Genomic DNA, 27,512 nt, shown 5'->3' with positions numbered 1-27,512 from the left:
TATATTGTGATGAAGCTATGGCCAAAGTAAGCTGTAGGATCAGCTGTGCAGCGAGATTAAGTGAAACTTGAGTGGAGAACTCCCTCAGCAGATGGTCAAAACCCCCTTTTCTGCTCTTGGATGTGGTGTGTGTGACACAGAGCCAACGATTAAGAGTTGTTTTTTAATTAAAATTACACTTGTGGTTCAAACAGTAACATAGTAAAAAGCTGTCATATTTTCAAAAGGACACACTTTTTATACTGAATAATAATCATGTGAAATGTTTTCAAAGCAGTTAGAAATATTATTTCTACTGATTATGACTGACCTTTACAAGTTGTAAGTTGAGTTTCTGTCCACATGTCCTGTACTGATGAGCGACTATTGAGGAAAAACATTTTTAACAATATATTTTTTATAAAGACCCAAATTATGTTCTGAAATTGTGCGAATCAAACAGAAAAGTACTGTAATGTAATTAATATTGCAATCTCTCACCTACATACAAAAGTCAGGATATTGTAACAGAATTTGAAATAACATTTCAACATGAATTCATTGCACTGGATGTTGAGGTCCCAGCTCTTTCTACAGGTCAAAGAATAGTATTGCTCTGAGGACTGTTGCTGCAGCCAGCCCAGCTTAGATCTTTGGCCCACTGTCCCTCTTTGGTCACTCGCACCTTCAGGGGGTCAAACCTCCAGAAGCGCTGCTCTCTGAACAGATAGAGGCGTCCGTCCGGGCGGGTCAGTGCCCCATTGGTGCCCTTGGGTACCCCTGTCCAGTCTGTCAGTCTGCGGGGGTAGTAGGGCTCTGCACGCAGCGTCCTCAGGTTCAAAACAAAGTATCGTGAGCCCTTAAACAGGATCATGTGTCCCAGAGGGGCGTAGAAGAAAGCACAGTCAGGGTGTCGAGGGAGGTCCAACTCCACAGTTATCCTGGGAAAACCTGAGTCCAGCTGTGAGCCAGAGTAACGCCACATCCTACGCCCTGAACACAAACCAGGATTAAAGCATTCACAAACATGTGGTCATTACAATCAAGGGGAGACTTGATATTACAGCAAGATATTTTTATTTCTGAAAACATAAAAATTGCTCTTTGGTTAATTATTGCATCATCACCAATGAGTTCAATTCTACCTTTGAAGAAGTACAACTTGGAGTCGAGGGGGGAGAAGGCAGCGGCCTCGATGGCTGGAGGCAGGTCTGCCCATCGCTGTCGAAGAGGCAGGGGTCTAGTAACAGCACCTCTGGGTGACACCGTCCAGAAGAAACTGCCCCGAAACACCAGCACCATGTCGTTTTGGTCTAAAATATATATATGCCTGAATTTTGAGAGCGTGGTTGAATACAGACGGCTCTGATCATGATAAACGTACCCATAGTGATGGCATCAAACACCCCTTGGCAGTAGAGCGGCTGGTGGGTGTTGTGGGGGGTCTCAGTGAGCTCCCACTGCTGCAGCACTGTGTGGAGCGCCTGTCCTGGCAGTCTGACGGTACGTGCTCCTGATGGCTTACCTACAGCAAGACACACCGACATTTGAACTGACTATATACTACAATTATTTGATAATTAGCTGAGATGTTTTTTTTCAAAGTGTACTAAACTTTTGTCTTCATGGAGATGATTTTGCTTTTGAACCTTTTCTACCATGAACCCTTCTGGACAAATGATTAATTAGATCGACAAGCTTTGCTGGAATGTTCCAGAGCATAGCATTAAACCTAAAAGGTACATATTACGTGAAGTGGACATTTATGAGCTTTTAAATATGTTATACCTGTGTTTCTTCATCATTAATGTGCTCAAAGTTGTGCCAGAAAATGTTTTCTCTCTCTGGCCTCAGGCGGCCCGGAGCACACGGCCCAGAGCAGAGACGGCCCGGAGCAGACGGCCCAGAGCACACGGCCCGGAGCAGACGGCCCAGAGCAGACGGCCCAGAGCAGAGACGGCCCGGAGCAGACGGCCCGGAGCACACGGCCCGGAGCAGACGGCCCAGAGCAGACGGCCCAGAGCAGAGACGGCCCGGAGCAGACGGCCCGGAGCAGACGGCCCAGAGCACACGGCCCGGAGCAGACGGCCCGGAGCAGACGGCCCGGAGCACACGGCCCGGATCAGACGGCCCGGAGCACACGGCCCGGAGCACACGGCCCGGAGCACACGGCCCGGAGCAGACGGCCCGGAGCAGACGGCCCAGAGCACACGGCCCAGAGCAGACGGCCCGGAGCAGACGGCCCGGAGCACATGCCGCGGGGATACAGCACTTTCATTAGGCTACAAGAGCTGTCAGAGAAGTGATGTGCACATCTGCCTGACATTTGCGTGGGAGCAGCTCATGGATCAGCAGCTGGAGAGAGGTTCGTGCCAGAGGGAGGAATGATAGCTGAAGGTAGACTTTACATTGGGGAAAAAGAGAATGTAAAGGTTTTTTTATTCATGCACAAGTTGTACTGGGTTCTACTCAGACCTTTTGATTTACCAACAGTAAACTAGATTTTAAAATAATAATCAAAAGGTTTGCTTAAGAATGCATTTTAGAAATCTATTCATAACTCTCAAGATTGTCAATGTACATGTTACATTTGTTATTAAACTTATTAAACTTGTTTAAACGTTCAAGACGAATAAATACATTTTAAAAGAGTTACTACCATTTTGCCTTCCTTTCACTTCCTTAACTACTGTGATAGTTGTTTATCTATTGAATTTATTAAAATATATTTTTTTTATTTTATTTATTCTATTATTGACATTATAATTTTATTTCTATTATGATTTGTTTTTCTTTTTTTAAATTATCTGTTGGCCCTGCGACGAGTTGGCCACTGTCCAGGGTGTACCCCGCCTAAGGCCCCAAGTCACTGGGATAGGCTCCAGTCACCCGCGACCCCGAAAGGGAACAAGCGGTAGAAAATGGATGGATGGATGGAAATTATCTTTTACATTTCCACCTTTAATCACTCTCTGAAGTCCCCTTACAAAAAAATACATTTACACACACGCACATCTTTAGCACAAAGTCCCCACTTGATTTTGTCTGTTGCACCTACAAACTATTCTGTGTTGTTATTTTTATGATTTAGTTAGTCTACTGTTTTATTTGGTAAATGTTCATGATCTCACATCTTTTACCTGGTTTGTCCGTCTTGCATTAAATAAATACATTAAAAAACATCATGACATCTTCACCCAGAGAAGAAGGTGGAAGTCCCTCCACCACAAAAGTCACCTTTAATTTACCAAAAGTTGACCCAGTTAATATTTGAATATGTACAACAACTCCTTATGTAGAGTGTGTGCACTGTAGGAGAGTCTAAGGACAGAGGACCCTGGGACATCGTCCCTCGCCACCACAGACATTGTCTGACTCCATCGCCACCACAGACATTGTTGATTCATTTCTCCCTGTGGCCCTCAGAGGCAACTGTTGTTGTGATTTTGGGCCTTACAAAAATAAATTGATTTGATTTGATGTAATCCCCTTATCCCACCTCACGTAAATACAATCTAGAGATATTTTACTTTGTTTAAAAATATATCTGAATGATCTTAAGACTGCTGCTGCTCTGTTTAGTCAATATTGTGAAGGAACTCTCTGTCTGATTCCCTCTTGCCTCTGTCCAAGAAATGTCCTTGTGGATTTGTCTAAGTCTTAAGCTTGCACTTGCAACAAGTTCAGAGAAAAAAACAGTAAAAAGAGTTTGCTAAGTAGACAAAACCTTAGCAACTATACAATTTGAGATTTGTACTGCTGTTTGTTTGTTTGTCTGTTTGTTTATTCATTTTACTTTATTTTACTTTATTAATTTGATTGATTTTATTAATTGTATTTTAATTCATTTAATTCATTTTATTTATTTTATTCATTTGATTTATTTCATTCATTTAATTTATTTCACTTATTATTATTATCATTATCATCATCATTATTACTATGAATAGAATATTTTAAAATAAAAGCCATTAAATTCCTCCTCCTTTTTCTTTCCTATAAAAGAAAAAATAAGTCTCCATCTTGAGCCCTAAAGTCACAGTTAAACTCGAATGACTTTGGTTTTCAGACAGTTTTCTTTAACTTACCATCTGTGTGGCAAAGTGGCTTTTATGGTAATTGGTTCGTAAAAGGATGGCTGTATTTCTGCACGATATGTGTAGCCTCTGGTGTGAAGTCTGCTCAGATAAAGTAAAGCAGAGCCGAGTGTTTTGTCATAAATGAAGACGTGAGGCCCCGAGGATATGAAGCTGGCAAATACCTTTTTAGGAAGCAGAGCGCAGGTGGGAGTTCTCAGAGGAGGAGAGAGCAGAGGGGGAGCATATGGACTCACATTCACTGCTTCATTATTCCACAGACTTACATTCCTGCACAACATTTCGATAGCAGACGTTTTTGACCAGGCCTGACACTCATGGCAAAGCAACAGAAATATGCACTTTTTTATGTTAAAGACTCACCTTTGCACTTTTTACACTTTTGTTCAACACAGATTACAAGTTTTTTTTTTAAATTCAATATTTAGTTTGTATTTAGTGTATTTAACTATGCACCGGCCCATTTTATCGAGGTAATATTTGTAATTTATCTGTATTATCTTTTTTCATTTTTAAGGGTAATCTACGTAAAAGCAAGCATGTTTTTGCAAAGAAAATCTCCAAATCATTGATCAATCACACGATATGTTCGTTATAAAACTGGAACGTCCGTCAAAACAAGTCAAATCAAATTTAAAATATAGTGTAAATGTGAAAACCTATTGTGAGATGTAGTCTAACCATAAAAACTAACATTAAAAAGTGTTTTTCTCTGTTGGGTGAGGCTCATGAGGAAATTCTTGTTAACTGCAGCTTCAGACGAGGATATTTTTTTGTGTAATTAATTAAGTCTAGGCAGCAATGAGGAAAAGAGACATCAAATATACTATATACAAACCCGCCTTACATTTGCTGGTGTTAGTTTTGTGTGAGTGAGTAGAAAACCAGCAGCACACAAATACTTACAGTCAAAAGATACTCCAATGTCACATATATCCACTAATACAGAGCTATTCAACTCGAAAAGGGCGAATTTGTTTCATCTTCTTCCTTCTCCCTTTCAAACACACTGAAATGTATTGACTGTATTCCTTAATTATTGTGTTATTATGATGATTGAGTAGATTTTATATGTTCGAAATAAAAGTTATCAAATCAAATCATTGCAATTGTTTTCTGGAATACACAGACTCACATGCAAAAAGATGTTTTACTAAAGACAATGGCACTAATGAAGCCTGCGTAAATTTAGCCTGGAAGACCTAACTCCATCCATCTACGTCAAGTCCACCATGGAAGGACGCCTCTCCCCAGCGCCATCATCGCACTCAAGCGGGCGTGGCCTGTCCGTCTGTGAGAGTCAGATCCCTCACTTCACCGTGGACTCTTCCAGGTTTCTGCGCTTATCCCAAAGAGGTTATGCAGTTTTTCCTGGCCAAGAAGTAGGGTGAAAGGTCAGGGGGCGTCTGCACCATGGCCCTCGCACCTGCTCCTCATCCCCAATCAACGCTCTCAAGTGACTCCTCCCCGCTCCCAATCGGCACAAGGCGGCCACATTTAAGCCCTCAGGCAGATGGCTCGGCTGCTCAAACCGTACTGCGACTGATATTATGTCAGAGTTCATATCAGATGACCCTCCGTGTTCCTCTCACGGGGGCTCCGGCTCCTCCCGCGGTCCTCCGGCTTCGGAAGAGCGCAACCACCTGACCCGGAAGAGCTGAGCCGGCTCGCCGCGTCCTTTCATTACGAGAACTCCTCACTTTCGCTCGAAACGCTTCCCATCCACCAGCCGCGCGCCCCGCAGCAAGAACCAGGAAATCATCAGCCGCCCTGCGCACGCTGCGGTGCCGCGGCGCCTCTCCTCCGCATCGAGCGTCGGGACGTCTCCTTCACGTGGCTCCTCCCGCGCCACAGCTGTCTCCACCGGATCACGCTGACACCGGGTCCAGCTTCATCGCGCAGCAGCTCCAGAACACGCTCTTCTCCACGTCAGGCTCCAACACGCGTCAGCGCCCTGTCCTCGACTCCAGGGGGCCTGTCCCACGCCCGCCGCTGGCCATACGGGGCCCCTAGGCCGAACGCCCAGCGATGTCCCCAGTCGAAATTAAGTATTTTTACATTGTCTTCATCTCGCGAATATTGCTTGAATCACAATCTTTAGCAAGATTTCAAGGTCCTCAACTACGGTGTCTCCAACAATCTAACTTACCTTTCGTTTTCATTCCTAACATCCTTGCCCCGCCCTCTCACCTCACGCAGGCTGCTCCTCTGTGGAGCAGATCGAGGCAGCTCCATGCATTGTACATATCGTGCCATTCATTCCTTTTAGGGCTCTTATTCAGCTCTGTCCGATCTCATTCATTGGAAAAGGTTTCTGCTCCTCAGCTTTCCCAAACACTCTGTGGGTTTATTAATAAATAGATAATATAAATAAACAATAAAATAAAGTGCGCAGCACGTCTCCCTCATATTCACGAGAAATGGGTCCATGTGCCCAGTCCGCAGGCACACCACAATTCCCCCGGTCCAAAAGACAACCGTTACGTCGCATCATGTACTATTATTCACGTTTAAAATATCCCACGTTACACCGTGGGTGCATGACGGCGCGGCCAGCTATGTACAATCTTCCCAAATTTCAGGGCAGCTTCCATTCTGGAGCGCCTTTTCTATAGCTTGAAAGTACGGTAATTCTAGTCATGCTACACTCACTGTTATATCGCTAAGCGATCAGCGCAAGCGCCGCACAAAAAAGCCACGCTATTCAATTCAAACCACTCTCAGCCCACGTTCTGCCGTCTACCGGCTCTCTCAGCCCACGCTCTGCCGCCTGCCGGCGCTCTCCTGTCCACGCTCCGCCGTCTGCTCCGGCGCACTGCGTGCACGCTCCGCCGTCTGCTCCGGCGCACTGCGTGCGCGCAACTGTGTGCGCGCTCCGCCGTCTTCCCCGGCGCACTGCGTGCATGCTCTTCCGTTCGCCGGCGCTTCCAGGTCTACGTTCTGCTGTCCTGCCAGCGTTTCCAGGTCTATGTTCTGCCGTTCTGCCGGCGCTTTCAGGTCTACGTTCTGCCGTTCTGCCGGCGTTTCCAGGTTTACGTTCCGCCGGCGTTTCCAGGTTTACGTTCTGCCGGTGCTTCCAGGTTTACGTTCTGCCGTCTGCCGGCTCTATCCTGTCCACGCTCCGCGTCTGCCAACACCTCCACTTCCTGTCGTCTGCCGCCTCCTTTGTTTTTGGGGGGTATTAGAAGTCTATCATGTAACTTTCAAATCCCTAAAGGCAAAACCCCTGCATCTCATTTGGCTCATTCTGCCTCTTAGAGCTTCGGCTAAACTCGCAATCGGGTCAAACTACGGCGGACCTCATCCCCGGTGCTCCTGACTCCAGGAGGCCAGCCCATGACTGCTGCACCCTAGTTTCGGAAATATCTGAGGGTAACATCGATCCCATGCAATTTGCCCTCTCGTCTTCACACCGGGCACTGGTTTAGAATAGGAGCCGCTACATCCGCGGCCACTCAGGGCATATCCTCCACAGCCCTCTAACAACTCGGTTCCTTCTGCTCGTATGTTCGTTCCTACCTGCCTCCGATCTTGGTGGCTCAACGCCCCTCGCATCTCTAGTAAGTCTCGTCTCGCAACAAATACTGGTGGTGGTTCATATCCCTAATTACCTGTCCCCTAGCAGCATCCTCTTGCTCTCCCCGTGTCTACGTCATTTCTTATCTACTCCCAGGTGCTTCATATTCCTGTCCCCGGTCCTTCACCACATCTCCATGAATAGAGGCCTCCATTTCAGACGCTTAAAGTTTTCAGGGCATCGCCCCCTACTCTCCCCGTCACTACGCATCCGCCCCTCTCAGGCCACCACGTGATCAATGGCGGCCTCGTGGCCTGACCAGTCTACTCTATATTAAGTATCTGCTGTCATGTTCTTTCTGATCAGTAATAACCTTGGCACACAGCTGCTCAGACCCCGGGTTTTTGGGGGGAGACATCTAATACAAATAGATCATGGAGTGCCCATGATTGCAACGTCTTCCGCCGGGGTCTGAGCGCCAAATAACTCTCGAATAAAGCTTGCTCAACAGTCCATTCTCGTGGTCTCTTTGTCTCTCCAGGGTGAAATGAAGCCTGCGTAAATTTAGCCTGGAAGACCTAACTCCATCCATCTACAGCAAGGCCACCATGGAAGGACCCCTCTCCCCAGCGCCGTCATCGCACTCAAGCGGGTGTGGCCTGTCCGTCTGTGAGAGTCAGATCCCTCACTTCACCATGGACTCTCCCAAGTTTCTGCGCTTATCCCAAAGAGGTTATGCAGTTTTTCCTGGCCAAAGAAGTAGGGTGAAAGGTCACGGGGCGTCTGTACCATGGCCCTCGCACTTGCTCCTCATCCCCAATCAACGTGACCCCGTGTCCCCGCTCCAATCAGCGCCCAGGCGGTCGCATTTAAGCCCTCAGGCAGATGGCTCGGCCGCTCAAACCGTACTGCGACCCACCACCTCCCCTGCTCCTCCTCTGCATTCCCCTCATCCTCTACCTCCTCTTCACATCTACCACCACCAGTCTCCAGGCTCCGGGGGGAGACATCTAATACAAATAGATCATGGAGTGCCCATGATTGCAACGTCTTCCGCCGGGGTCTGAGCGCCAAATAACTCACGAATAAAGCTTGCTCAACAGTCCATTCTCGTGGTCTCTTTGTCTCTCCAGGGTGAAATACATCTAAATGGCAAAATAGAATAAAAACATGGGATTTTCATCAATAATACACTTTAGTTGGTTAAAAATATTTCAAAAAGAAATAATCGCATGACTAGTCGACAGCAATCGTTAGTTGCCGCCCTTCATCAAACAAAGGAAACGTGGGTGAAGTGTCTTGCCTAAGGACACAACAGCAAACTGCAGGTATATAATGAAAAAAACAAAACAAAAAAACAAATGACAAATGTGTACATTGAAACTAGTATATACAGATAAAGTATTTCCCTTCATGAGTGGGAGAAATGATTGTGCAGTTTCACACGTGGCTCTGTCGTGTTCACAGCAGTCTCCTGCCACAGCTCAGAGCCTCTTTACGGCCACAAACCCACTTATGACATTCTGGTAACAGTCTCGCCTTGTTGTCTTGAATCCTCTTGTTTGTGTCTGTGTTTGGAGTTTAACATGGAATTCCCTTCATCTGAATTCGAAGTTGCCATTGTTCATAAGTGGTTTTAAGTGTTGTTATTGAGCTAGTATTGGCTATTCAAGCCTGACTCTGCTTCTACAAACAGAGCTTTAAACAGCAGCTAAGAAGCCTCAGTGAAAAGAGACACTTCTGAGATGTGTTGACCAAGGAAACTGATGAGGTTAGAGCAGGACACATTCTGAAAGAGTTGGACGACCCCGTCATAGATAATCACACAAAAATGTCAGCAATGGGAGAAATGAAGGTGTCCTTGTTAGGACTATGCATGAGACGCAGAAGATCTCTTGCAGACATATTAAAGATCCAAAATGTTATAAAAACAGATATATAGATGAAGGAATGTGGCACAATTTGTCAACTTATGAATATGTAAACAGTTGCCTTGCAATAGTCTCAGCAGACAGTTTTAAGGTAATCCTGGAGCGGTCATTCATCCTAATTGGCTCAAGCCTTCCATGGAACATGGAATGCGACGAGACATTGTTCTTGCCATGGTTTCTTATTATAGTTTTTCATGGTAAAATTTTGCCACAACTCAGGCATTTTTGACCTCCTGAACATTGATGAATGTCACACATGGGGTCATAGGTCACATGGGGGCATAGACGCGATCGGCTCGGCCCGAACTCCAATAAAATGGAGGTTGCGAGAACGCCCGTCGCAACAGTGACGACTAGTTAAAAAAAGAAAAAACATGAAACGCTTAATCTTTGGCCTAGGCACGAGACTTGGGACAGTGATAGAGCTACCTTTGACCTCTGACCTTTGACGAGTAAAACACACCTGGCAGCATCGCTCTATGATAAACAGGAAGTCAGCCATGTTGAATCAAAGTGGCACCGCCACGCTTGACTTTTTTTTTTCAAAATCGTACTTGTCCTAGGTTTTTTGTCCGATCGAGCTCAAAACAACACCTTTTGCATCTAAAGACATTGAAATTTAATATATATATCCAAAAGAATGTTGATATTCTTTACGGTCTCCGCGTAACACGCCCTCAAACAAGGCTTAATTTTCAGTTTTTTCAAGGACAAGTCACGCCTATTGGAATTGATCTACGGAGCTCATATTTCACTCACTTATGCGTTTTTATGATCTGATTGGAAAAAATTAATACCATGTAACAAATTTACTCTCTAGCGCCCCCTACCCATTGTGTGAAAAACTCAACATTGTCAGATTTGTTTGAAACTCATGGTTTATATTCTCCTCGAGACGCCATGAAAAAAGTGCATTGCAGATATTGTGTATTTTCACAATTGGCCAGCAGAGGCGCAATTAATGCCTTCAGTTCCTCTTCCTCTTTTATTTTGATGGGACATTTCCTCTCGTGCCGCCTTAGAATTATTGTACTTTAGACTTTAGGCTTTATTCTTTAGACTTTAATTCTTTTGACTTTATTCTTTAGACTTTATTCTTTAGAATTTATTCTTTCTGCCACAACTCGAGAGGGAGAGGAAGAGAGGGGGAGGGAGAGAGATTGTAGGATTTTTGACGCGTTTCCACTCTGTAGCCCGGGTCATTTTGTAGTTTCACTCCATTTTTGTAGTTCCTCCTCTTTATTTTCCTGCCTCTGGACAGGCGGGAAGGCGGTTGCCGCGGCTTTAATTTATTTTACAATCATATTAAGAATAAATTGTGTTGGTGATGTGTTCGAGTTCATTTTTGAGAGAGAGAAACGATTGGGGCTGGTCCAACATGAAGAGGAAAGTGTCTTGTCAATCAATTTGATTGTTGTCTGTCACAGCATATCATAATGCAAACATTTATGTGCCTAAGTTTGGGACTGGAAGGACGAGAACCTCACACCTGCAGGAATCATCCCTTCATGAGTGGGAGAAATGATTGTGCAGTGCAGTTTCACACGTGGCTCTGTCGTGTTCACAGCAGTCTCCTGCCACAGCTCAGAGCCTCTTTACGGCCACAAACCCACTTATGACATTCTGGCAACAGTCTCGCCTTGTTGTCTTCAAATCAAATCAAATCAATTTATTTTTGTAAGGCCCAAAATCACAACAACAGTCGCCTCTGAGGGCCACAGGGAGAAATGAATCAACAATGTCTGTGGTGGCGATGGAGTCAGACAATGTCTGTGGTGGCGAGGGACGATGTCCCAGGGTCCTCTGTCCTTAGACTCTCCTTCTCGGCCAGGAAAAACTACAAAAAAAACCTCTTTGGGAAAAAAGCGTAGAAACCTGGAGGAGTTCCAGTGAAGGAGAGATCCGACTCTCACAGACGGACAGACGGACACGAGGGAGACTGGAGCTGGACCCACTCTTCAGGCAGAAGAGGGACCGACTGAGGCGAACTGGACCCACTCTTGAATCCTCTTGTTTGTGTCTGTGTTTGGAGTTTAACATGGAATTCCCTTCATCTGAATTCGAAGTTGCCATTGTTCATAAGTGGTTTTAAGTGTTGTTATTGAGCTAGTATTGGCTATTCAAGCCTGACTCTGCTTCTACAAACAGAGCTTTAAACAGCAGCTAAGAAGCCTCAGTGAAAAGAGACACTTCTGAGACGAAGCGGCCATGCTTAAAAGAGCCCGGGATTATGTCGTCACATCTCAGAATTTTGCCTAATGTAGTGTTTCTCAAACTGTGGTACATGAGGTCCTCTGTAGATCTTGTGTTTGTTAAACCATGTTGTAGTGCTATTTCAAACTAGTTTAGACTTAATTTAGGTCTGCTGTTTTTCCTGTCTTAGACCTGTTGGCAGTACTCGTGTACTGTTGGTACGAGAACAACTGGCCTAATAGTTTAACTTAGACTAGAGTGTGAAGAACGTATTTCCCATCAGTAACCTAGCAGTGTTTACCTTTTCTACATTGTTTTATGCACTGACCAGAAAAAATGCCAATTTGCAGATTTTGTGAATTCTATTCCCAAGCCCAATAGTGTAATAAAGCAAAACATGCCAAATTCTGTCACAGAAATGCGTGTGGCCCAATGGTAAACACAAATAGTCTATAAGGCAGTGGAGTCTCACCGTAGAGCTGCTGCACAGCGATGATGTCGTCCCAGCTGAGCAGCAGGCTGCGGCCCAGTCTCCTATAGTACGGCGACATGAGGGCGTGTCTGACTGGTGAGTGCTCCAGGCCCAGAGTGTGTCCGATCTCGTGTGCCGTCACCAGGAACAGGTTGTGCCCCTTATGGCCGTTGAGAGTCCACCTCTCTGATATGTCGAAGTGAGCCTCTCCCCGACGAGGCAGGAACGCGTGGGCTAAAGTCCCTCCTGAAGGACACACATGAAGAAGAAAGATGATCCATCATGTCATGTCTGATGAAGGGCAGCACCCGAAACGTCACTGAGGTGAGAACAAAATAAATATGTCTTTGGAGCTTATTGAGTTGTGCGGATCATCTTTCTTCTTTATTGTGACTATGTTTTTGTGATTCAGAAAGCTCATCTTCAGGCCGGAAGTGTGCACCTCTCTCCTCTTTCAAACCTTAATCTTGGACCTTTTCCTTAAAGGTTCAGAAAGCAGTTTCTCCTACTTTATCATCAAAACAGAAAGCCTTTACACATAAAATCATCCTATACTTTGCAAAAGCAGGTGTAGATGTACGGTAGTTGAGCTAAGGCCGGAATTTAAGAATCATAACAATGAATTGGATTTAAAGTAAATTGTGCTTTATGAGCTTCTCAGAGCACCAAACCAAAGCAAAACAAAGCTTAAACATTACATTTTATTCTGCTTATACCCACATTATCCAATTGTCACTGCTGTCAGAAGTTATTGTATTTTATTGTAATAAACTCCTCTTCACTCATTAGCACTAAGCAGTAATTTTGAGGGATTCCAATGTATAATATATTAAGTGGTCAAAGTTAATATTCTTTGAGAGGAGATGTGCTAAGACTGCAGTACAGTGTGCCGTAAAATAATAATACACAACTAATGCACTATAAAAATACTCTTCTGTCAGAGCAGCTGACAACCCGAGTGCAGACTGTTATTAGATGGGGCCATCTATTTGTTTGTTACTGCAGTAATGTCCTGTTATTGTACACACATAAACAGTAAGATGTGTATTCAGGAAGTTGGGATAAAGATCTATTTGCAGAGGGTTCAAATTACATACATGCAGATTCCAGCTGGAGTGAGTCACACAAAACAGCCATCACATAGGCAGCCATTCACTCCCATAATGCACCCTGCTCCGGACCTGGCACTGACCTGGTCCGTCAAAGGCGTTGCTGGCTCCGTCATTGTGGTCCCCCTCGTAAAAGGCCAGTCGGATGTCCGCCGCCGCTCCTTCAGGGGACTCTTGGAACCCCAGGCCCGACACGTTGCTCCACAGCTGGAAGGCCGCGTGCACCGCCAGACGCACAGACCCCGGGGACAGGTGCCGGGGCCAGTTCACGATCTGGTAGGTGAGGTGGCGCTTGTACCACTTCTCAACTGGAAAAAATAAAAAATGAATGAACCCTGAAATAATATAAACTACATCCTACTTTACTCCATTGTCAAGGTACTAGACCTAAAAACAACCTAAAATGACCTAAAAACTACCTAAAAACTACCTAAAATGACCTAAAAACAACCTAAAAACGACCTATCAAAGTCAAAACATCACGTTTAAGCAGCATTTATGACAACATTCATCTACACGACGGGTGGGTGGTCGAAAATATCAATATCTTTTTGGAGTTTCCTGATAACGATCTTGTGTCAATACAACAAAAATGTGTAGAAATATCAGCTTACACCCTTACGTTTATAACATAACTATAAAACATCTTCAAAATATTATCTAAAATTCAATATAATGTCTATTTCTAATCAAGTCTAGTCAATAAACCATAAAATAAAGTGAATGATATTATTATTATAAGGCCTTGCACTACAGTCATTACACTGAAAACCCTAATTCCTCAACAAATACAAAATCATTATTACACTCATTATTATCATGTATTTACATCTTGCACCTCTTGGACTATAAACTCGGGTGTCACGAGTCCGAAGTGCGGACGAGATGTTTTGAAGCGTTGGTCTTTCATGTCCACAGGCCGGGCCAAAACGATAGCATGTCCTTAACCACTTAGGCTCTTAACTGAGTAAACGAACAAGCTCTCAAAGTTCCCGCTTGACTAAACAGTTTACTTAAACGCGTGTCTGCGGCTTCTCAGCTTAGGCGTAATTACATGTGCTGTTCCCATACAAATCTCCCATTTGTTGAGGGGTGCTACGTTCAGCTGGTCTTGATTTGGCGCTGCAGTAATCTCTCCAAATACACGGGATTAGGAGTGTAACAGGGAAACAGAGGCGCACACATGGAGCAGACGGGGAGGCAGCCGTGCAGGAAACCATCATTAGATAAGAGACCTCAGAGGCCCAGATTTGCAAACGCTGAGAAAGAAACTGAGCCCTGCACAACTGAGAATAGATTTAGTCATGAGAATATCAGGAGTCGTGGGTGAAGTGGTGTAATTCTGTGTGTGATGGGTGTTTAAAGGAATTAAGTTTGCTACAAATTTGTTTAAAGGTAGAATTTCCTGGCGAGTCCGTAACTTGTTGAACTCTGTAGATGTTCAGTGCTTCTCAAACTGTGGGACATGAACCACGGTTGGTATGCGCGGCGGCCTTTCTTGTCATGTTTTGTCCAAGTTTATTATGTTATTTTGATATGTAACTACCTTGTTCGTGGTTTAGGTGGTAGGTAGGTCTTTATTGATTGTCTGTCCTTTGAATATGGACTGATTGGGGGTGGCGAGCCTTCTGTTATGCTGCTCCCACAGCTTGGAACTCTCTTCAAACTGAGCAGAAGTTGTGTGAGCTGCTTTCACTGAAGGGTTTTTGTTCTACTTTGAAAAAAAACTAAAAAAACAACGAGCAAGAATGATTTGAAAATTGTACTTCTGTTTTGCCCTTTCTTAAATGTCTGTTTAGTGTAAATGTGTAAATGTTTTTGTGACTTTGGCCCAGGTCACCTTTGAAAACAATATTTTGATCAATGGGTTGTATAAAGGTTAATAATAGTAAGACTATTTTGGCATTACTCTTATCAATCTCCATGGAGACGAGCTGGTGATGCCCAGAGGCAAAAAGGGGTCTGATTTATAAAACGTTTCGCAAATTTGTACAAAAAATTTACGTTTAGACGAAATTCTTTCTCTCTTTCCTTTTCTCTCTCCTTCTCTATCTCTTTCTCTATATCCATCTCTATCCCTCTCTTCTGTCTCTTTCTCTGTCTTTTACTCTCTCCTATTTATTATTATTTATTTTCATATTTTTTTTACAGTATAGCGTAAAACACATACTTCGAAGACGTACAAATACAGTGCACCTTTTCAGTTGGCTGCCAATTGCCATTAAAAGTAACACAACAACAACAACAACAACAAACATTCACAAACTTCTTCAAACTTCCTAACTTGTCGTCTCTTTTATTTTGACCATGTCTCTAAAGTTTTATTTTTAATAGATCACGAACTTAACATGGAAAAATCCTGTACACAATATTTTTGCACATACATGCTTTATAAATGAGGCCCCGGTTGGGTGAAAAGGTGACCTCGCTCACAGTGAGAATGTATGTTTCTCAAGGTTTTTTCAGGGTCTGGTTGAGTCATCAGTCGCCTATAATTCATATTGATTTGTTCATGTTTCAGCAGAGCAGAGTAAACAGTTTAAAAGAGATGTGATTGATGACATAAACTATGAACATATTACACATTCTTCTGTGTGGTTCTTCTACGACACAAGTATCTGAACATCGGCTCATTGGCTGTCGGCTTGGCAACGACAAGCCCACAGTGTGTTTTAGAGTGTAAACAGAGCGAATGCAAGTCAACACAACTCTCCAAATGTACACCAGGATTCTTCGTATTTATGTTGCAATCTTTCACATGACCTTATGATAGATGGAGTGGAAACGCCTGGGACTGCAACACTTACTGCAACGCGGTCAATTAGAAGAAAACAACCGCTAGTATTTCACCACAGGAGTGAAGGTTGCCATTATAGACCAGATTTTCCATGAGAATTAGTGAGGCGTACTTGAAGGCTTTAATTCCCAAGTGAATTTGTCGCCACATGAGCATGAGAAATGTACTGTAGGGCTGCACAATAAATCGCAATCAAATCGAAATCGCAATTTGAACTGTAGCTGAAATCACATGACAAAGACTGCAGTTATTAAGAATATGGGTTTTTGTATTAGCTGAGCAAGTCATATTTCAGTCCTCTATGAAATGTCTGTAAATCTGGATGTGTTTAGATAAAATGTCGACTGAATACTGATTTGAAAACCTAAATCCCTTCATTCATAATACTTGAAATGGCATTTTTTTTTGGCATTGCACGTTTAAAGTAGGACCTCGTCTGCTGAAGTGTAAGAGGTCCCCGAGGACGGAGGAGAAGCCAGGAAGTCAGACACTCGCGACATTCCACCACTTCCCCTGTGGAAGTCATTAATGTGGTGCCCATAATGTGAACAGTGCAGGGAGGCAGACTTATCGCAGACATTCGGAAGTGGAGCCGATCATCAGATAGACGCACTTATTGTTTGTTTTGTCGACTGGTGTCAGAGATGGGCCTCAGCTCTGTGAGAGGCTCTTTCATCCTCACTATCACGAGGAAGAACAGCCTGTCAGTCCAAAGCTTGTGCTTTGTAATGTTCAAACACAGTATTCAGCCATTCATCTTTGTAAAATTACAAATTAGTTAGAAATTAGTGTAAATTAGTGTGATATGATGAAATGATATGATTATATGATGTAGTTAATGTAAAGTACTGATGTGAAATCGATGCATCGTTATGACCATGAATGCTTTATTTAGAAAACATAATGCTGTATTGATAATTGAGATTCATTTATATGTGGATAACATTTAGATTCATTTGTTTTCAAATTTGTCCGTTTTCAAGTCAAGTCTGACAGTAGTTTTCTCCGTATGTCTGATGTCAGTTATAGTGTCAGTCCGGTCCTTGATTGTTGGGGGGGTTGTGTCATCCATTTCCTTGTGATTACTTTTTTCCAGCTGTCAAAAGTACATTCCAAAGATATTTTTCTATTGTGTCCATGGCAGGAGTTTTGAGGCCCAAGTACATAGTTCTGAAATCTAATGGGATGGAAACATCAAATACAGTCTGTCTCTCCTTGTTTATTTCAGTCCAATATTTTTGAGCAACAGGACAGTCCCAAACCACGAGGTAGTGGTTTGCCTCCGGGCTGCCACTCCTTCTCACACAGTCATTGTTGTCAGGCATTTCCCTGGGAGTAATTGACAAATTGACATGGTGTTGCGAAATAACATGAAACATTTTTCCAACAAAATTTGGTTCTGCACTGGGATGTAAACTTCCCACTCCTCGTCCTTCAGAACAAAATGACCTTCTCTTTCCCATTTGTTTTCAATGTATTCAGTAGAGTAGTTGTCCTGGTTATTAATGCATTGATATGGTCTAAATATATTCCTCTTGTAAATTCTGATTTATAGGCCTATTTATTCTTGTTTATAATAACTTATTTGTAAAATACCTATAGAAGTCCTGTTTCTCCAAATTTTAACACATCAAAGCTTTTTATATGATTATCTTTTACAATCTGTTAAAAGACTTTTATACCTTTTGTAATCCAGACCTTGAATCTCAGGTCAGTTCTATTTGGTAGAAAGCCAACCAGTCTAAAATGTTAACTTCTTTGTTCAGTTTGTATGTTTTGATCAGCTCCTTCCATGTTGTAAGAACAGGTTTCACCCAGGGATAAGGCCTGCACAGGAATCCCCGGCACAGCATTAATCTCAATATTTTTCCATTGAGCTTCATATTCTGGATAACACCAGCACAACAGCGCTCTGATTTGAGCTGAAATAAAGTAGCCCAAACCCCAACCTACTTTTTCTTTTGATAATCGTAGAGTTTTAAATCAGATTCAAGGTTTCTTGCCTTGCCATATAAATCTTGAGATTGCTTTATTCCACTCATCAAACAACCAGTTGGGGACAGAAATCAGTCTGAAATAGACATAGAAATCTGAGCAAAACATTCATTTTTATAGTTTCCACCCTTTGTATGGGATATGGGATAAGATTACATTTTTCTATTTCTTTCTTTATAGCGGAGGAAAGAGGAGTTCACTCAAATTGCTGAAAGTTCTTTGTGAAGGACCACTCCTAAGTATTTGAGGGATTCTGTTTGCCACTTAAAGGGGTAAGTCTTTCCAAGGGACAGAGGGGTTTGTTTTCATATCGCTCACCAATAAAAAACAATAAAAACAATAGCAATCAGCCTGTGTTGGTGATTAGTATCATAGTATGTATTATGTAAGTTAGGGACCTATGGACTGCATTATCCTGCTGTAAACCCATAATACAAGGCAGGGTGCAAACTTCAGAACACACACACACACACACACACCTCAGGACACACACACCTCAGGACACACACACACACCTCAGGACATACACACACACACACACCTCAGGACACACACACACACACACACCTAAGGACACACACACACACCTCAGGACACACACACACACACACACAAACCTCAGGACAAACACACACCTAAGAAAACACACCTTAAACACACACACACACCTCAGAACACACACACATACACATACACACACATACACACACACACACACACCCCTCAGGACACAGACACACACACACGCCACAGAACACACACATACACACACACACACACACACACACGTTAGGACACACACACACTCACACACACCTCAGAATACACACACAATAATTGCTCCCGCTGCACTTATCTCCTACAAGGGCAATGGAATTTCAGCTCTGCAAATATCACCGCGAGCGACTATCAGGGAGCGCCATGAGTCAAGGTCTGTTTTCATTTGCCAGTAAGAATCTCAGTTAAACAGCGATGTTCAGGCCAAACATCACAAAAATCCCATCATCCTCCTCCTCATCCTCCTCCTCATCATCATCACACAGCGCTCCAGCTGAGAAAAGGCCTAACACCTGTGGGACAAGAACAAGCTCCCCAAAGCATAATGTGAGTTAGACAGAACCTTTTCCATACATAATAGGCATTCAAGACGCGACAAGTATGCCATCAAGTACAGCTGATGAAGCAGGTGTGTTCATGAATGTCAAAATGAGCAATAAAAGAAGATGCTGCATTTGGCCTACGGTAAAATAAGTAATTACATGCTATGTTGTGATAAAGAATAACAAGCCCAACTACTAATACAACAAATCCAAAAGGTGGTAGGCCTAAAACTATTTTCTATTCATATTATTTATCCTTGTTTTATGTATATAGATTATGTATTTGAGGAAATGTGAAAAAAATCAGCTCATATTGGCCCGAGTTTTTCGACCAATTTCAGTATCTTGAAGAAATAAAAATAAAAAACACTTTTAATTGAACAAATAGAACAACTGTCATATTTGAGCATCAAGAAGTTCCCAAACGACCTAAATGGTAAACAAATAATCCCTTAAATGATTTGTTACTTGCCCTATTGTACAAGTAACACTGTGTATACATACAACCGATCTGAAGCAGTCTTCTCACCACACTCGATTTCGATACTAATTCCGATTTCAATACCACGACAACAATTTAATAATGCTTGTTTTTATATCAAGGTTGAAGACATTTGATTGATATTTTCAATACAAAACAAATGTACTTTCTTTACTAAACCCCGTGATCTTACACAAGTTCTGATTAAGTTCAAGATGATCCTAAAACTGTTCAGAAAAGGTCACATTTGGTCCTGTTTATGTTTTTTTTTATACATGTTCAAGTGAGAATACTATAGTTTTGATACTATAGTTTTAGCATTAATTATTATCAGATTTTTGCTGCCACAACCAGCATTCAAATACCTACACGGCATGTAATCACAGTCATTTATATAGGGGTTTTTTGCCAGTGGAACACATTGGCTGTTGATAAACCAGGTGTGTGCATGAATTACAAGTTGTCTTATCCAAACATGAGGCTGATGCATTAAGTGCTCTCATAGCCTTTGGCAGACTGTGTTACCATACACACCGCAATGGAAAATCTGTGAAGACTGCAGATACATTCAAGCAGTATCATATCATTTTAAAACCCATTACAATCTCAAACTACATCCATGGGCCTGTGAAGGAGTTCCACCTCCGGCTGCACAAGTATCTGCTATTATCTTTGTGTGTTAAAGCTGCCGCCAGTCATATGAGTCACGTCTAGGACACACAATAATAATAATAGTAGAAGACAAGCTGTAATCCAAGTACAACTCTGTCAGTCTGCGACGTATCCACCTGCTTAGCCAGTGCGATCTTTGCCTATTCAGATCGCCGTCGCGTGGCAAACAGCGTAATCCAGTCAGTCAGTGGTGGACGTGTCTAGCGGGAGGAATAGTTCAGGTACTGACATGAAGAGGCAGCAGCAAACAAGGGACGCCGCTGCATTCCCAAACCATTAGCCAACGCTGTGACAGGAATGCAAAGGCCTCATGTGCCGAGAGGCTGGAGGCAGTGACAGCCCCAGCCGCTTCTGCTCTGCCAGGTGAGGTGATGGATGACGGCAAGGAGGGGAAAATACACAACCGACCTTCAGTGTGAGAACAAAACGAAAACATTCAAAGCCAAAGAGGTTAGTGAAGTGACAAAACCTGATTGTTGTGAACATTTTGAGAGCATTTGTCAAGCAGGAAAAAAGAGTTAAGTATTGTAGAAAGAATTTGGTCAGTCCCATTACATTAGCTTCATTATTTCACTGAAGGCCTGCAAGACATTTAGCAGCACTTAATGTCTAAATGCTTTCAATTCAGGCATCTTTGGCCACGTCAAATTGAAACGATCTGTTCACCATTTATGCTTTGGATATTTTACCATCAAAGGAAAAGCAGCATAATTGTCTTCGAACGTGAGTGTGCAGCTGCGACATTAATGGTGGGCAATCACTGCTTTAAACGGCCACGAAAACTGTGCAAACTTTAGAAAAGAGACCACTAAAGTTCATTGCACTTTGGAGAAAATCCTCTCCAAAAGGGATGCATTCTGTCTTGCACAAAATCAACCTAAAATTGAGATTAAACTGGAACTAAATATGGACTAGACCAGGATTCAAACTGGGCCAAGCCAAGTCTACATTAGGATTAAACGTTTCAAAGTAGGTTAAACGTAAGCAGCAAAATAGACAAACATAATAGACTTTAAGTGTCGTTCAGAACAGCAATCATCTCAACCTGAAGTGTGCAACATCAGACACTCCACCATCTGTAATTGCACCCTTTGGCTTCATTTTACAAAGGCGGACCATCCCAGCTAACTGGCTCTATTACTTCTTCAAACCAAAGGAGTGTGGTCATGTCTTGCTGTGGCAAAACAATACCTTGAGCAGTGGAGCGTTTTCTGCGATTTTTCTGCCCAATTTCAGCATTTTTCCCGGTGAAAACGGTGTTGATTCTCTGGGCCCAGACCTGGTGGCTGCCCTCATCAGACACCCCACAGCGGGGCTCAGCCATCTGCATCAAGGTGGCGCTGTCGAGTCTGCCAGTGACGGGAAGGCGAGACAGCCATTGGAAATCCCTGCAAGCAACAGGAGCAAAACCATTCCAGTCATACCAATGTTATTATAAGACATTCTCTTTATTCTAGGCTTTGAAAGTGTGGCGTGACAGGAAATTATTTTTTTAAAAGCAGTGCATTCACTTATTCTTGTACTGCAAAACATGTTCTGTTCCTTTGGGGGCAGAAGGTAAGAGAGTTTTTACAAGAAAATGTGTTGCATCAAAATTGGGAATGAACCAGGACTAAATCAATAAATGAACCTGGATTAGCTCAGGACTAAACAAAAACAAGAACAGGACCAAAGCGAGTCCACATCAGAACTAAAATGGACTCATTACAGGGCCAAATAATGACAAGAGACTGCTCATTTAAGCGGCTCATGCGTTTTGCCTTTTAAGCCACCAAAGTTGCCGATATTCTACATTTAAGAGTGGGCAACAATGACAAAAACGATTAGCTCAATATTTTTTGTAATATCCCAAAAACAACATTCAGACGACTGTGAAATGACTTTAAAATTATCCACAAAAGTGAAATATCCACATTTGGAAGTTAACAACCTTGTTTTATTATATTCATTTACATTTTTTATCAGCTCTTTTGGTAAAAATGTTTTAATTATAGGCAATTTACTTTACATTTTGCATATCGCCAAAACCAAATTCACAATATTACTGTTAATTCGATCAGCCTTTTTACATTTTATATTGTTTGGAATAGTTTTTTTTCTCTCCGACTGTGAAATGGGCAACCCTGGTTTAGTCTTAATTTTACTTTTTTTTACTTTTACAACTTTAATTATTGTTGAGTCCTGCTAAATTGTTGGCCCTGCGACAAGTTGGCCACTGTCCAGGGTGTACCCCGTCTAAGGCCCGAAGTCACTGGGATAGGCTCCAGTCACTCGCGACCCCAAAAGGGAACAAGCGGTAGAAAATGGATGGATGGAGTCCTGCTAAAATGATAGTTGTGGTTTAGATTAGAGCTGGGTTAGACCTGGTTTGGTCTGGGTTTGTACCAAATCGCACCCTGCAAATCGGTTTTGAAGTAATGTAAGGGTAAAATCAGACAAAAACTATGTAGAAATTGTGTTTTGTTTGTTGAACCGTTTGTAAAATCCCCGAAATCCAGAAAAAACTAAACAAAACCTATGAGCTGTAACCTGGTTCTGTCACTTGAATTCCTCTTTTGCAGGTTCAGTTGAGGTTTGGAGGTGAGGGCGGATCCTACTGCCCTGACTCTCACCCCCAGAGGCTAAACCAGTCAACACTCAAAAAACTCAACTATGTCCACTTATTCAACTAAAGCATTCTATCCACACAGTTACAACGTCTCACCGGATTGCAGTCTCAATCTCAATGGCATTATGAAGGCGGCCGTTTTCGTGGAGGTAACCATACTTTTCCAGAAAAACCTGCAACATTTAAAGCATATCAGTGTCATTGTTCCAAAGTTTTAATCAATATTTCAACATTTATTATGGTTTTATGGTTGGCGGAGTATTACCAGTTAAATTACCTGTTTCAACCGTGATACTTTTATGAGATGAGCCCACCAAGATTTTATAGTGCGGTATGTATGTAAAAATACCACCTGAAAGCATGCCTCCCAAGAGAAAGATATGAAAGATATGTAATTACCTATTTGTAAGATATTGTATGTACAACTGTATGAGACCACACATGACAGCAAGTTTGGGGAATCCCTAAATCCTCAAGTATACAGTAATTTAGCAACAAATTTATTGAAGCTATATAATTTTAGTGCAGAGTTATGCAAATTGTGAGTCTGTCCATGTGACAACAGACAAGAGTCGGGTTAGCTGTACTGTAGCTTGTGCATTGTGAGAAATACTCCAGAATCGACAGAGGAATGAGCAAAATACTTTACTATATTGAGGAATCCATATGCTTAATAACTATTTAAATGTTAAAATAAAGACTTTTCATTAAATTTTCATTTCAATAAAGTTTATTCTGTATGATACTCGTTTGTCAGTGCCTCTACATGACCAGTAAAACCAAACTCCAATATTCAGATAACTCAATAATAACACTTGTGTAGCGGGGCTCTCTTTAAAACTAAACGGTGACAGACTGACTCTCAGCACCCTGTTACCTGCACTGTGACCGGTGACAGACTGACTCTCAGCACCCTGTTACCTGCACTGTGACCGGTGACAGACTGACTCTCAGCACCCTGTTACCTGCACTGTGACCGGTGACAGACTGACTCTCAGCACCCCTGTTACCTGCACTGTGACCGGTGACAGACTGACTCTCAGCACCCTGTTACCTGCACTGTGACCGGTGACAGACTGACTCTCAGCACCCCTGTTACCTGCACTGTGACCGGTGACAGACTGACTCTCAGCACCCTGTTACCTGCACTGTGACCGGTGACAGTCTGACTCTCAGCACCCTGTTACCTGCACTGTGACCGGTGACAGACTGACTCTCAGCACCCTGTTACCTGCACTGTGACCGGTGACAGACTGACTCTCAGCACCCCTGTTACCTGCACTGTGACCGGTGACAGACTGACTCTCAGCACCCTGTTACCTGCACTGTGACCGGTGACAGACTGACTCTCAGCACCCCTGTTACCTGCACTGTGACCGGTGACAGACTGACTCTCAGCACCCTGTTACCTGCACTGTGACCGGTGACAGACTGACTCTCAGCACCCTGTTACCTGCACTGTGACCGGTGACAGACTGACTCTCAGCACCCTGTTACCTGCACTGTGACCGGTGACAGTCTGACTCTCAGCACCCTGTTACCTGCACTGTGACCGGTGACAGACTGACTCTCAGCACCCCTGTTACCTGCACTGTGACCGGTGACAGACTGACTCTCAGCACCCTGTTACCTGCACTGTGACCGGTGACAGACTGACTCTCAGCACCCTGTTACCTGCACTGTGACCGGTGACAGTCTGACTCTCAGCACCCCTGTTACCTGCACTGTGACCGGTGACAGTCTGACTCTCAGCACCCCTGTTACCTGCACTGTGACCGGTGACAGTCTGACTCTCAGCACCCTGTTACCTGCACTGTGACCGGTGACAGACTGACTCTCAGCACCCTGTTACCTGCACTGTGACCGGTGACAGACTGACTCTCAGCACCCTGTTACCTGCACTGTGACCGGTGACAGTCTGACTCTCAGCACCCTGTTACCTGCACTGTGACCGGTGACAGACTGACTCTCAGCACCCCTGTTACCTGCACTGTGACCGGTGACAGACTGACTCTCAGCACCCTGTTACCTGCACTGTGACCGGTGACAGACTGACTCTCAGCACCCTGTTACCTGCACTGTGACCGGTGACAGTCTGACTCTCAGCACCCCTGTTACCTGCACTGTGACCGGTGACAGTCTGACTCTCAGCACCCTGTTACCTGCACTGTGACCGGTGACAGACTGACTCTCAGCACCCTGTTACCTGCACTGTGACCGGTGACAGTCTGACTCTCAGCACCCTGTTACCTGCACTGTGACCGGTGACAGACTGACTCTCAGCACCCCTGTTACCTGCACTGTGACCGGTGACAGACTGACTCTCAGCACCCTGTTACCTGCACTGTGACCGGTGACAGACTGACTCTCAGCACCCTGTTACCTGCACTGTGACCGGTGACAGACTGACTCTCAGCACCCCTGTTACCTGCACTGTGACCGGTGACAGACTGACTCTCAGCACCCTGTTACCTGCACTGTGACCGGTGACAGACTGACTCTCAGCACCCTGTTACCTGCACTGTGACCGGTGACAGACTGACTCTCAGCACCCTGTTACCTGCACTGTGACCGGTGACAGTCTGACTCTCAGCACCCTGTTACCTGCACTGTGACCGGTGACAGTCTGACTCTCAGCACCCTGTTACCTGCACTGTGACCGGTGACAGTCTGACTCTCAGCACCCTGTTACCTGCACTGTGACCGGTGACAGACTGACTCTCAGCACCCTGTTACCTGCACTGTGACCGGTGACAGACTGACTCTCAGCACCCTGTTACCTGCACTGTGACCGGTGACAGACTGACTCTCAGCACCCCTGTTACCTGCACTGTGACCGGTGACAGTCTGACTCTCAGCACCCCTGTTACCTGCACTGTGACCGGTGACAGTCTGACTCTCAGCACCCCTGTTACCTGCACTGTGACCGGTGACAGTCTGACTCTCAGCACCCCTGTTACCTGCACTGTGACCGGTGACAGTCTGACTCTCAGCACCCTGTTACCTGCACTGTGACCGGTGACAGTCTGACTCTCAGCACCCTGTTACCTGCACTGTGACCGGTGACAGACTGACTCTCAGCACCCCTGTTACCTGCACTGCGACCGGTGACAGTCTGACTCTCAGCACCCTGTTACCTGCACTGTGACCGGTGACAGTCTGACTCTCAGCACCCCTGTTACCTGCACTGTGACCGGTGACAGACTGACTCTCAGCACCCTGTTACCTGCACTGTGACCGGTGACAGTCTGACTCTCAGCACCCTGTTACCTGCACTGTGACCGGTGACAGTCTGACTCTCAGCACCCTGTTACCTGCACTGTGACCGGTGACAGACTGACTCTCAGCACCCCTGTTACCTGCACTGTGACCGGTGACAGACTGAGTTACCTGCACTGTGACCGGTGACAGACTCCCAGCAAAAATAAATGTATACAGCAAATATGTGTGACACCTTCCTACAGAGCAAAACCTCATTAATTACACATTCATGTAAAAAAAACGCAATAGAAATGCGTAAAACCGTGCTTAAATAATGGATGTCACATGGTCAGCACCACGGCGCGAACAGCGCCTTTTTAAACTAGCAGAAGAACTGGCTCGGTTTGGGTCCAATGCGCCGCATCGGAGGCGCGAGGCAGCAGGAGAAAGTAAAGGACTGACGTGTTTGATTATTAGAATCATCCTAATGCGCACAAGTGTGCACCCTTGGCGAATTAGTGTTGAAGTGCGAGGAAATATGTAAATGGTGCGTATGAATGAAAAAGCGGGGAATGTGCGCGCGCGCGTGAACAAACAAACAAACAAACGGCTCCGTCACAACATGACTTTTGTAGCCACAGCCTATAAAGAAGAAATCTGATTATCAAGTAGTGACACGCTTCAGCTAATTGCTGGATTTTGAGAGAAAGTGATGCATTTGGACAAGAACGTTAACATTTACTCTTTCCTTAGTCACATTATTTGCACTTTTTGCACCATTTTCCTTGTCAAACCCTGTACACGCAGACAAGACACTTCAACACTTTGGTGTTGGACTGCTTTAAAATAGTGGAAAAGCTATTAAGATAATTTAACTGAAAGTATCACATGACAAGTCAGTTAAGCCAATAAGTCAGCTAAGGGAATACTGCCTACTATATATGAATAAACTGAGTCTCATGCGTGTGTCCGTATTCATAAAAGTCTATGAAGTCTGCCTTTTTTAATTCATAGGCTTTCGTAAAGTCTAAACATAAGTATTAATGCATAAGTAAAGATGCGATAAAGAGAGTGGTCCATCACCTCAGGGTCCACCGGTGCGTCCGGAGCGGCCCCCGCGGTCAGCAGTGCGCTCGCGGTCAGCAGGAGCCACAGCGCCTCTCCGCCGCCTGCGCCCTGGTCCCGGGGTCCACGGCTCATTTCGGGACAGCCTCAAAACCACGCGCACTCTGCTCGCACCACCGCGCATTTCTGTGGGTCCGCTGCTAGTTTTCCATAGTTTGTATTAGTTGCTGTCGGAGAGAGCGTGCTGCTGCTCGCCTGACAGCTCCATCCGCCGCAAAGGAGCGCACATTTATGT

At 44.1% G+C, this 27,512-nt stretch overlaps 1 protein-coding gene across 1 annotated transcript; it reads right to left on the bottom strand.

The window, feature by feature from the left end:
- Positions 1–154: 154 nt before the first annotated feature.
- Positions 155–27,512, bottom strand: mmp28 (matrix metallopeptidase 28). Its single transcript, XM_072461815.1, has 8 exons — positions 27,236–27,512; positions 23,048–23,124; positions 21,535–21,731; positions 13,382–13,606; positions 12,190–12,435; positions 1,364–1,504; positions 1,125–1,292; positions 155–972 (listed from the first exon to the last, which is right to left on the bottom strand). Exons 1-8 carry the CDS (start codon positions 27,350–27,352, stop codon positions 578–580), a joined length of 1,566 nt encoding a protein of 521 aa, XP_072317916.1. The 5' UTR covers positions 27,353–27,512; the 3' UTR covers positions 155–577.

This window comes from Eucyclogobius newberryi, unplaced genomic scaffold, assembly GCF_026437365.1.
Source record: "Eucyclogobius newberryi isolate DKJ021-1_F unplaced genomic scaffold, fEucNew1.0.hap1 SCAF_10, whole genome shotgun sequence".
Taxonomy (NCBI): domain Eukaryota; kingdom Metazoa; phylum Chordata; class Actinopteri; order Gobiiformes; family Gobiidae; genus Eucyclogobius; species Eucyclogobius newberryi.
This window is presented reverse-complemented; position numbering and strand designations above follow the sequence as displayed.